The 12,924-nt window shown below is 34.7% G+C and overlaps 2 protein-coding genes and 1 long non-coding RNA gene across 8 annotated transcripts in view; 2 read left to right on the top strand and 1 right to left on the bottom strand.

Annotated features, from left to right (window-relative positions):
* Window positions 1-2,468, top strand: part of LOC117169111 — a 79,891-nt gene extending 77,423 nt beyond the window's left edge. For both annotated transcript variants that reach the window (XM_033355269.1, XM_033355270.1), the window contains one exon: window positions 1,961-2,468. In XM_033355269.1, coding sequence (XP_033211160.1) covers window positions 1,961-2,133 — 173 coding nt within the window. In that variant the 3' untranslated portion in view covers window positions 2,134-2,468. The remainder of the gene's footprint in view (window positions 1-1,960) is intronic.
* LOC117169113 overlaps window positions 1-12,924 on the bottom strand; it is a 156,336-nt gene that overhangs the window by 84,461 nt on the left and 58,951 nt on the right. The gene's annotated exons all lie outside the window — the stretch shown is intronic.
* The window catches only part of LOC117169107 (something about silencing protein 10), a 114,213-nt gene that overhangs the window by 77,731 nt on the left and 23,558 nt on the right, over window positions 1-12,924 (top strand). For all 5 annotated transcript variants that reach the window (XR_004466609.1, XR_004466610.1, XR_004466608.1 and 2 more), the window contains one exon: window positions 11,155-11,747. Coding sequence is in view for 1 of the 5 variants with exons in the window: in XM_033355256.1 (XP_033211147.1) it covers window positions 11,155-11,747 (593 nt within the window). In the remaining 4 variants the exon portion in view is untranslated. The remainder of the gene's footprint in view (window positions 1-11,154; window positions 11,748-12,924) is intronic.

Genomic DNA, 12,924 nt, shown 5'->3' with positions numbered 1-12,924 from the left:
GTAATGGGTTACCTCGCGCTTTGTGCTCGGATATTTATTCTTTGCATTTGGAATGCTTCAATAAAACTTTACCAAAAGATCTCTTTTAAATGGCAGTATTTATATGCGTCTCCATATTCTGAATTGTCTACTTAATTATAGTCGAAGATTAAGTTTCTCAAAGCTCTGAAGGCTTTGAGGTACACATTCTCATCGTGACACTCGCGCTGCGCGCTCAATTTCCAACAGACATTTGTAAACAGATTTTGTTGAATCTTTTTTTTTCGTAACTTTCATCGTTTTTCCACACATCTTCATTTATTTATTTTTTATTTTCAATGTTATTTTTCACAAATAAAGCAAAAAGTACGCATCCTATCAAGAAGTGATTCTTAACGAAATTGTAGATCTTTCTTGAGATAACAATTTTTGCTGATTGATCTTTTTTCGTATCCTACATAGTTTGGCCACAAAATGGAATTTTTGATTTTTCATTATTTTTTGGGCAATCAAAATTTAAATTTTTGATTTTTCAAGAAAATCCAAAAATTTGTTATGATAATCTTGTAGAGCTATCAAAAATAAATATTTTTTTCTAATGACTTTCTTTCATATCGTGAGTTTTTTGGCTTAAAGTTTGGATTTTCGGTTGATTAAAAAAATTTTGAAAACGTCATAACTCTGAGAATTTTCTTTTTATCGAAAAAACTCATAAGAATAAATTGTTTGTTCTTTTTATTACTATAAACTTCCGTACATAGAATTTTTAAATTCAGAAAAAAGTGGTCTAAACAATTTTCGAAATGCGCTCACTTTTTGAATTTTTATCAAAAATGGCTGGTTAACGAACTCGTCTTTTCTTTTAGGACCTAAAAAAAGTGTGCCAAAGATGGATTTGATCCTTTCATTTTTTCGAAAGCTATCCTGTTTACGGACGGACCGCCGGACAGACAGACAGATAGACGCTATCGTAAAAACCTGATTTTCGGATTCAGGGGGTCTTGAAACGTGAAGATACGTTGAAAAACTGTGATGTCAAATTTCGGACAATTCTAATACTTTCTCAATCATAAATGATGAGAATGTAAAAAATTGGGGAATTTCGTTAGTAGAAGTGCTAGCTAGAGAGACACAATTGTTGCGCTGAAAGTTGATTATGGGCATTAAAAGGTGCATCGAAAAAGATAAATTATATACTGACCTCCACAGGGTATTTCGTGAGTCCGGGAGTCACCTGACATCTCAGTGACCAGCCCCTCGGGTTAATTTTACAAAAGCGATTGATATGACAATGGAGAATAATGAAAGAGCACAAAAATCTAGAGGACAAATGTCCTAACAGTTAATGTATACCATTTTTGGCATCAGTATGCAAGTTTGCATTCGAATACAAATACGGGGGTTGTTTTTGTAACTATTAGGCGTAAGCAATAATTTTTCTTTTCACCTATGCTTTTAAAATACCGTGTTTATATTTTATAAGTGTTTTCCATTTCGATAGTTCCTTTATTTAAAATACGTTTTTGCAGCACAGGGGGGTTGCTATTTAAAATAAGGGTTGATTTCACAAAAATGTTTCATATCACATTAGGAAAAAAAATAGCAGAAAAATCTAACCTAGTCATTTTGTTTAATTTAATCATTTTTTTATGATTTTTATAGCCCTGTTTTCTCTAAAACGAATAGAGCAAAAAAGAATTTTTTGGTAAAAAATAGCAAAAAATATGCAATATATGACATTTTGTTTTTTGTTTAGTGGCACCGTTGAGTTTTCTGACCTTACATATTTCTCATCATAACATCTCTATACATTTTCAAATTGTTGTGATTTTTGAAAAATGTGAAAACTTAGCTATAACTTCAGTAGTTTCTCGTATTTTCTAACGCTTCCCGATTTAAAAAAATGTATCCACGTAGTTATAAAAAATTTAGAAATTCTTCGTTTCTCTCTAGATTATGATTCTACATCTTATTTTTTCAGCATACATGTACGTATGGAAGGAGTCGATCGCTTCGCGTGGTGACCTCGAAATTGGTTCGTGCCTTTTACGGCATTTGCAGGAGAACCTCAATCCCAACATCAGTACAATGAAGCTATACTCTGATAGTTGCGGGGGGCAAAACAAGAATATTAAAGTTTGTGCCAGGACATAGTTATAATAGCTGCGACCGAAATTTCGCACTTATCGAAAAAGAGAAAAAGTTTCATGCGGTTGTTTCGACACCGGACGATTGGTTTGAAATCATCAGCGGAACTCGCAAAACTGCGCCCTTTTTCGTAGTGGAGAAAATGCAACGCAAACACTTTGTGTCCTCGTCCGAATTACAAGCGCATATTGTTAACAGAAAGAAAGACGTCCACGGGCAAAAAGTAAATTGGTTGCTGACGGTGAGGAAGATGATATGTAAACAACGATGAATATGTGTAGAATATTTTGTTTTAATGATAGCGTAAATTGCTTTGATAAAATTTTCTGCCTAAATGACTTGCTTTCTCTAAAGGTATAATTTACGTATAGTATCATAATGTAGTAATTTTTATTGAAGCCTATGTGGTTTTTGTGAAAAAAAAATATGTTCAAAACTGTTTCTCAAAAATATATTCTCAGAATTTTTACGATAACATATATAGTTGTTTTTATTGGAGCATATAACGCGATGGGAAAAAAATTTTCTTAACATTTTTTTTTAAATTTTCCTGTCGAAATTTTTACAGTTACAAATGTGGTTGCTTTTATTGAAGCCTGTAACGATTTCGGGGATAAATAAAATTATTTAGAAAATTTTTTTTTTCAAAATTTTTCTATCGACATTTTTATAGTTACCAATGTACATGTATATAACAAAACATTTTATATATAGTATTAACAGATGTTTTTTATTGAGGTCTGTAACGTGGTGGGAAAAACAAAACTACGAACATTTTTTAAAAAGATTTTGCGATCGAAATGTTTACAATAAGAAATTTAGTTCTTTGAGCGGGCCTAAGGCCTACAACTGTTGGCCCTTGCGCTCCGCGCTCCAAATTATAATTATCTGGCGCTCCTTCGGCTTTAACGAACATGCGTTTGTATCAAAACAGACCTAGTTTGATTACCTAGTTTAAAAAATGAGCGAGGGGCTGGTCACTGAGATTTCAGGCGACTCCCGAACTTAAGAAATACCCTGCGGAGATCAGTAGGAATTTATAAATTCTATTGCGTTGTTTCTTGGTTAGTGCCAAAGTTAGTCGCAGTAAGGCTTCGTGCGTCAAGAAAAGCCTCGTTCCAGTCGGCCGGTTCGGCGAAATCCCCTTCGGAAAGATTCGAACTCTGTCGGAAGCACTCGGGAGATCTGTTTCGAGTGCCGCGCGATTAACTTTTCGAGAGAGTCTCGTGGTAAGTCTCAAGAACTCTGGAGTTAGTCCGAGGGAGGTCTCTAAGAAATCTTCGTTATTCCGGTGGCAGTCTTTATTAGTCTGACTCCCTGATTTCTGAGTGACCAGCCCCTCGAAAATTCGCATTCTTTGAAAAAAGTTTTGTTTATTAAACATTATATTGCAACTTCTGCCGTTTCTTAAAAAATTGAATTTATTCATTTTCAATTTAATTTTTACGATTTTAATGCTACACATACGGTCTACGCATCAGTCTTACCTTTTTTAAACTTTCAAATTATATCCCTAATCTCAGTGACTCACGAAACTTCGATTGATAAGGTGTTGCGGGGGGGGGGGGGTAATTAAACCGGGAGTAATACCTGGTTAGTGTTTTATTGCAAACACATTTATATAATTAAAAATCTTTAAAATGCTGTCAAATAGTTCGATGAAAAAATTCAATTTTTGATTTTCCATTCTTCTTATGCTGTACAAATTTGAATCTTCAATTTTTTAAGAAAATTCAAAAAAATCTCCAAAATTTTCAAAATACGCTCACTTTTTGAATTTTTATCCAAAATGGCTGGTTAATAGACTTGCCACTTATTTTAGGACACTTAAAGAGTATACCAAAGGCCAATCGAATCCGTCAATTCTTTCGAAAGTTATCGTGCTAACAAACTAAAAATCTACAGACGCACGCACCCACAGAAAGACAAGACACATTCGTAAAAACCGGTTTTTCGGATTCAAGTGTTAATAAAAAATTCTTTTATGTAAGCATATTATGATAAGAAATCTTAAAGACTAGCTGAAACAAGAATTTTTCTGATTAATCATTAAATCATTTGTGAAAAAATTTTACAAACTGAGGGAAAAGGGTCGTAGACGTTTTTCCAGCTTTTAAAATATTTTGTGAAGTTTCTAAGATTGCATCAGTAATAAACAGTTCATAAACAAGGTTAAAGAAATATTTTCATCAATTGAAACATAAACTTATAAGACCTAGAACTTAACAAACCGATACATGAAATTACTATAAACTCATCGACTCTGTATACGTATTACAACCCACCCAAAATATCCTGCGAATGGTGAAGAACTTAATGAGAACCCTTCGTGAATAGATAGAAATAATAATATTATCGAAATAGTTGAAGCAAGAAAAGACAAGTTTTCCTCCGCGGTAGAGACGAACGTAATAAAGTTCGAGGAAAAAAGGGACTCCGTTGTCGCTCTGTTCCTCCAACTTCAATCTGTTCGTCTTTACAGTGGAACCGAAACTTGTCTTCTTGCTCCAACTATTTTTCGATCGCATAATTCCAGGACAATGATATTTGTTCTACTCTTGCTCTAGGTGCCTCATATAATATTTAAACTCAATTATATGTTACAAATAATTCCAGTTTTCAATATATTGTTCAGAATTAGTCAGAGAATAAGAATCAATAATAATTTTGAGGGTGAATGACTTTAAGTCACTCTTGTGAGCCCCAAAATAAATCCCCATGAGTGACTTTGAATGTTATTTAATATTATATATTATCTGTTAACTAATTGTCAATTGTTTAAACTAAATGAATGTATTTTCTAGACGTTATGAGTTCTTTATTCAATTATATCAGTGACATAATATGTCTAAATTATTTAAATTTGTTCAAAAATTTACAAGTATTTATAGAAAAAAAATTAGATTTTAAAATTATTAAAATCTGTCGAAACATTGGAAAGATAAAATGTTTCTCTTGCTTTTTTAGGTATTTAAATAATTGTTAAATTATTGAAACACATTATTTTAGTGTTATTATTAATTAAAGTACTCATAAAATCTAGACAAAACGTTTATTTTTACCACTTTTTTCAAAAGACTGATAAGAGTGACTTAAAGTAACTCGCCTTTAAAATTGATGATTAATTGTTATTTTCTGATGAATTCTAAACATTATACTGAAATGTGTAATTGTCTGTAACAGATTACTGCGTTTAAATATTAGATTTATTAAAACCTGAATTTTTCCCTTGTTAAATCAATGGAAATTTCATTTTCTTCGCCCCACATTTAAATAAAAACCGATTTCTCTCAAATATGGAGAACTTTTTTCCCGGGTGGTTTTCTGGACTTCTATGATGTCAGCATTACTCCTGTTAACGTAGGCTTTATGGCGCGTATGGATCCTCTGTGGTGCCAGAAACAACCAGAGATACAGCACGTTTCGCATTATCCTTTAAGAAATCAAGCTGCCTACCACTCGAAAAATAGATATGTATGTGGAGCGATTCACCAATCGCTGTTTAATTGATGCTGTTCAGTGTGTGATGATTGACTACATAATATCTGGTAGGACGTGTACGGAAAGGGTCCGAAAGTTAGCCCAAGAACCATGGTCGTATACACAGGTCCGGGGACTCTAGTGGAGGGGGAAGTTCTCTCTTATTGAGCTTCCGGTTGATTCCAAAAATTGCCACTAGGAGGTGTGATAGATATGGACTTTCAAAAATATGACAAAATTCAACTAATGCTACGAGATCTGTTGATATTTCTAATATTTTTTTAATTGGACTGCCAGAGATTTAACGAGAGTAAAGAATTGAGATAACAAGAACTTACTGATAAGCAAAGTTACGGGTTGAATACTTCGTGAAAACATTTTTGAAATACTGAAACAATTATGTATTGCTGTCTTTATGTCGCAAACGGCATTTTCGGAGAGATTGCACATTCGCAGTGGACTGCATCAAGATTCTGGCGGTGGCAGGATCGTGAAACTTTTTGGCTTATGTCAGGGAACTTCTCCAACCACGAGAGCCCCCGAATTAAGATTTTGTGTCTGATTTATTGCCCCTCTTCAGGGATCTCCCTGTTGGGGGGGGGGGGGGGGGGGCTGTCAAAGTATCATTTTCCATGTTAATAACAATGGAAAAATCACGACGCAGGGGGGGATGGTCTGAAGTTCCCGAAAAATGTATTACGTATTTTGTGAATGGCTCCTATACAAGGTGTCCAAAACACTATAATTGAAAGAAAACACGAAACGTATCACCCGCTTCAATTAGCTTTGCGATAAGCTCATAAAAGCTGAGGAAAAATGTTCATCAATCACTGCCGAAGAGGTGAAAAAAGCATTTAATAGCACGAAGAACTTTTCCGTTGCAAGAACAAATGGTGTCAAGAACTTCTGATAGAAGGTCACAAATAAATAAATCTAAAACTCCTTGTGCGAAAGTCGATTTTTTTGTACAAAATATATTCACATACAGTGTGTCTAAAAAGTCCCGGGACAGTTGGATATTTCCTCAGGTAAAATATTTTTTAAAAAGTGAAGGTCATTTCTGAAGTAAATTTCAACGAGGAATTCAATGGTGACCTTCATTTTGTCCTTGAAGGTCATCTTTGTTTTTTGAATAGAAAACCCTCTTTTTTACATCTGCAATCGATACAGTGGACTACGTTCAGGTACTTACCCAAATCATAGGTCAGTTAAAGGTTATTTAAAATTAACAAAGTTTTCCAAGAAGTCAGTGTAATTCCAGAAGTAAATTTCAACGACGAATTCAATGGTGGCATTCATTTTGACCTTGCAGTTGACCTTCATGGCTTTTTAAAGGTACACTTTTTTTTTTTAAATAGAAACCCCCTTTTTTACATCTGCAATGGATAGAGTGGAGAATTCTATGTTTAGGTACGTACCCAAATCATAGGTCAATAGTAACGTTCAAGGTCAGGTAGAGGTTATTTGAAATTAACAAAGATTTTCAAGAGGTCAGTGCAATTCCTGAAGTAAATTTTGAAGAGAAATTCATTGGTGAGCTCTGTGTTGATCTTGGTGATGATCTTAAAGGTTTTTTCAAGGCTTTTTCCAAGCAGTTTACGTTTAGCATTACCCAGGAATAACGACGTGGACGTAGTAAATTCCGTTCCCTTCGGGGTGCTTGATTAGCGTGAGTCCCCTTGCCTCACACGCTTCAGTGAAAATGTTCGAACTGAAAACCTTGAGCTTCTTGACAAAATCTATGCGATTGTAAAAATGAGTTACTGCATTACGAATCATCTCCCTATCAATCAAAATTGCCTGTTGCAAAATCCGATTCTGCAATTTGTCTAAGCTTTGCGGTTGCGTTGAGTATACTTGATCTTTAAATAACCCCAAAGAAAATAGACGAGAGGCGTCAGATCAGGAGATCTAGCAGGCCACTCGATTTCACCCCTTCCTCCAATCTACCTTTCAGGGAACTGAGTATCCAAATATGCTCGAACCTCCCTACCATAATGAGCAGCTGCTTCGTCCTGCTGGAACCAAATATTTTAAAACTTATCGCTTGTAATCTCCCTTATTCTTGGTACAATTTGGTTTCTGAGAAGCTCTTCATATGCACGGGCATTGAGATTACCATAGATGAAGAAAGGGCCTATCAATGTATCATTCAAGATACCGGCCCAAACAATAATCTCTTGTGGATATTGTGTGTTATTCTGCAACATCCAATCAGGATTTGTGTCGGAGTAATATCTACAATTTTGCCTGTTAACTTCACCTTTTAAAGTGAAAGTAGATTCATCTGAAAATACTGTATTGTACAGGAAAAGAGGATCTCTATCAATTTTGTCCATCATAATTTTACAAAATTCAACCCGATGATCAGGATCGTCTTCATTGAGCTCTTGTACCAGATGAACTTTGTAAGGATGGAAATTAATGCTTTTTAAAATATTTCGCACTGTCTCAGGAGCAACTTCACGCTCATCACTAGCTCGACGTAAACTAAGGTTTGGGTTTTCAACAAATGCTTGGGCTATGTCCATCTGCATCTCCTCAGATCTTGCAGAATTTGGATGACCAGTTCTCTGAAGGTCCTTGATGGATCCATGATTCATAAAGCGCCTTACAGTTCTTTCAATTGTTGATTTTGAGACAGGATTTGACCCTTTACCATTACGAAAAATGCGATTAAAAAGCAAACGAACTTGATCATAAGATCGAACTCCATCTCTCCAACCACGCATCATTAATACAGATACCCTCTCTCGTTCCGAAAGTTTAGCTTGCGCCATAATAATCTTTTAGCGAAAGATAGTAAGTATGTACTCGTAATACGTACATTTACTTTCGATTCGTAATATTCGTATGGAAAAACGGTATAGGACTTATGGTATCGCCTAAGGTATTGACAGAGCTCACCAATGAATTTCTCGTTGAAATTTACTTCAGGAATTACACTAACCTCTTGGAAAACTTTGTTAATATCAAATAACCTCTAACTGACCTTGACCGTTACAATTGACCTATGATTTAGGTACGTATCTGAACGTGGAATTTTCCGCTCTATCGTTTGCAGATGTAAAAAAGGGGGTTCAATTAAAAAAAAAACAAAGTTGACCTTCAAAAATCAATGAAGATCAACTTCAAGGTCAAAATGAAGGTCACCATTGAATTGCTCGTTAAAAATTTGCTTCAGGAATAACACTGACCTCTTGGAAAACTTAGTTAATTTCAAGTAACCTCTATCTGACCTTGAACGTTACTATTGATCTATGATTTGGGTACGTACCTAAACGTAGAATTTTTCGCTCTATCGATTGCAGATGTAAAAAATAGGGTTTCCATGTAAAAAACAAAGTTGACCTTCAAAAAGCCATGGAGGTCAACTTCAAGGTCAAAATTAAGGTCACCATTTCATTCCTCGTTGAAATTTGCTTCAGGAATGATCTTCACTTTTTTGAAAAATATCTTACCTGAGGAAATATCCAACCGTCCTGGGATTTTTTAGACACCCTGTATAATATATATTGTTCCAGCGGGACCGCAGGGTCCCATTGTAGTAAGCCACTTTCATCTATGAAAATGATTCTGGCACCAAGTAGAACCGCGGTAAATCATACCTATCTACACATCTCACGACCGTGAAATGGGTGACAACAGGGCACAACCAAATCACAACGAGAGGCCGGTGAGTCCCTCGTGTGTCTTGAGGACATGGAGCCACTCAATGATGACAGCTTTTTGCATCTATCTCGCTAGTATTTTGGCATATTTTTGGCCAGCGTGTATGGCTTTGTGGTTAAAAAGCAGTGATGTAGTCAGCCAGAGCCGAGAATTCGATCACGAATATAGTTTGTTTTTCAAAGAAAGAATTTCTTAACATATATTTTAAATATTGTATCGGAAAATGAAGAACTTTTTAATTGAATTTTTGTCATATCATATCATTGATAATCGGTCCTGTAAAAAAATGGTCGGATTTTTTGTACAAATATTCAAAAGACCTTAAATACTCTTTGGAAAGGTCGCTTTTTTCGGAGAAAAATCTATTTTTCATGTGACAAGTAAAAGAAAAATCTGCCTAGTTAGCATCGTTGTAGTAAAGCGTTCTACTATTCAGCGAAGGAGGGGGCAGGAAAAATAATTGTCGAGCTCGGATGTTTCTTTCTTCACTTACTGGCCACACTGGAATGATCTTCGGGCGACCCTAGCGAGATCAGGAAAAAGTACCATCCGTTATGACTCAAGTCTGCTGGTGGTAATGAAACGGCCACTATGACCAACATTGATTCATTTAGGAGCGAACACACCGTATACGGTAACTACTATCGGCGAGAAAACTGTAGGCATCTGCCTTTGAAGCTTAACAACTAAAAAAAAATGCTAGCGCAACAAAAAAACAGTCATTTAAAAGATTTATCAGTCCACTGCATCCTTAATTGAGACTATAACTGTAGATATATAAACTGAATTCATCTAAAATGTGGCAGTTTCTACAGTTCAAGACGCAGAATCTCTCAGGGAATAATGTTTCCCTTATTTTAAACTGTTTTTCAAGAATATCTTTCGTCAATCTTTTTTAAGCCTAAAACCCAAAATCGAATATTTTGATAACAAAACATAATTTTTCAGTACTAATTTCATTTGTATTGTGCGCTTTCAACGAGCTGTTGGTGGTACTCGATTGCCTGAGCGCAGACGCTCTTTCCTGCGCGGAAGTTTTTGAGCGATTTAATCAATTCACGTAATATTTTCCAGAAAACATCTTTATTCCTTCTTTAAAAACTTTCTTATTGGAACTGTTAGCTTGCTCAAAACTCGCTCGACTTCCTAAACGCTGGAAATTATATGCTTACAATTTTTTCAACGTGATAAAAAACAATGGTTATATTTTGTTTGATACAAATATTTGAACATTGAACTTGCACCGTTACTCTAAGAACAGTGCGAAGCGGAATCCTTGTAAATTTTATTACGATATTTCGAAAATTGAGTGACTGAGCGCAAGCTGAAATAAAAAAAGAAATCACATTTTGGTTTAGGAAAAAATTTTTTTTCTATTTATTTCAACAAATACGCGTGCTATAAGTTTTTTCATAATAAAAATAATACGCGCAATTCAATTTTATATTTAAATACAGGGTGTCCCGCGATTTATTCTTATTCTTGTAGGGGCGAATAGACAAAAAAATAAGTCGGAATGCCCTATGAAATTTTTGGGTCTATATGTATTTCGGAACTTACAGAGCTTTGAAATTGTTGTAAGTAGATGAGCCGCTTTTGTGAAATGTCAGCGCCACTTCCCCTATAGTGCCAAATTCAAGACGTTCGTTGTGTACAAAAAAGCAAACTCTAAGCTCGGTCTACATGTTCAATCTTTTTACTTACTAACTAAATTACTAATTTCTGTATTGATTTTGAGATATGAACTTGGTAATTGAGTTTTTGTTTTTTGAATTGAATTCTTTCTACATTGAATTGATTTCTACGCACATTAGTGTAATATCTAAGATATCTAGACGGAAAACATAATCATTTTGAATAAACCAAATTTTGCAGATCAATTGATTGAAGTAAAGACAACCTGGGGACCTCAATTAAATCGGACGAAGAAAGAAAATTACTTGAATAATAGAGAATTAATTTGTGTACAAGCAAAGTATCAAGTATTATTAAACTATTGTCTTAATATATTGTTTTACTTAACACTCAAAGCGAAGCGATCATTTGTCAACCAGCATCCAGTAATAAAGAGATTAGCACAATACCGGCAACTGCTAAATCAACTTGATTCATTCCAAGCTCACATGTTAGACAGTCTGAAGAAAACATTAGATTGCTCTGATATTCGAAAAAAAATGCTAAGGCCACAGAAATTTGTCAAGTCAAAGGCAGAATCTAAAACTGCTTTGTTAAAACAAAATAAAAATGAAAAACGCAAAAGGGAAAAAAATCCTATTGAAGAAATTAAAGGAAAATTAGTAGATAACATGAGTGACAATGAAGTCATTATGCAAGAGGGCAGACGAATTATAACATATCAAATATCAAAGAACAAAGGACTCACTCCACATCGCAATAAAGAACAGCGAAATCCACGAGTCAAGCATAGAAATAAATATCGTAAAGCAAAAATTCGTAGAAAAGGGGCCGTAAGTATAAGTTATATTACTATTATACAAATTAAACTATTATCTTCCGTTCTATTTTGGGATATTTATACTTTGTGTTAAAAATCTTACTGTTATTCATAACTTATCTAAAGCCTCACTATTTTCTGTATAGGCAGATGATGTCAAATACACCTAATCTGGTTTGAAGTATATTTATTTTTCTCCACTTTCTTTAATCTTTCTGCTACTATCGTCACATCAATCGCATAATAACGTATAATAATCGTATAATAACCCTTCAGTTATTTAAGATTATGCTGGGGGTGGACAACTTAAATTCCACGTTTCTAAAAACGTGACCCATTATTTCTTTTTATTAAAATTTAACTTTATGCGAGTACTGTACATGATACGTGCTAATATTATGCAGAAGTGCATCTGAAAAAATGTTAGCTATGATTTTCATAAATGTATTTTACAAAAGTGAATTTCCTTATAATCTTACCTTTTGAAATTCGTCAACTGAACAAATTGTTTTATCGAGATTGACGGCAACTAAGTTTTCTTTGGATATAAGAACTTATGAACTTAGAGCTAGAGCAGGCTTTAAAGGTGTATTCTTCTATTTTGCGTTTGTAGTAAATCCGTTTCTACGGAGTGGGTCAACTCCTTTGGGAATGACTCTTTTGCGTCGAGTTGCGCGACTATTCGGATTTCATTCTCAAGCTTTGGGATCGGACTTCGGATATTTTTTAAGTATTCGCCTATCGTTTCGTCCTTGCCTTGTGTCCGAATTTGAATTTGCTCTTTTATGCGTCTTTCGAAATCGTCGTCGACAAAGTGGGAACGGATTTACGGTTCCTCGTCTGTTACTTGGGTCGACTTCCTACGGTCTTCTATTTTAGTCATGAAGCTAACGGCCTATCTGCGTTTTATGGACTACGTTGTGCTGCGAGTTATTTTTTTTCAGACGAACTTTCCCTTTCTGAGTCTTTGCAAAACCCTACACCATATCTTCGCTGATAATTCGTTTTGTTTAGGATTGAACTCCTTTTTAATTTTTAAATATGACTCTTGTTTCCCTTAATACACTATTTGGGTCTCATTTATTTGGCTTAAGGGCATGTGACACAGCTAAATACCTATATTACCGACCACAGTTTTTCAGTTCACTGAATGTTTTTTTGAACCTAAAAACTTTTTTTGTAAGTAAAAT

This window comes from Belonocnema kinseyi, chromosome 3 (assembly GCF_010883055.1).
Source record: "Belonocnema kinseyi isolate 2016_QV_RU_SX_M_011 chromosome 3, B_treatae_v1, whole genome shotgun sequence".
NCBI lineage: Eukaryota > Metazoa > Arthropoda > Insecta > Hymenoptera > Cynipidae > Belonocnema > Belonocnema kinseyi.
Note: the sequence above shows the minus strand (reverse complement) of the source record. Positions and strands in the feature narration are given on the sequence as shown.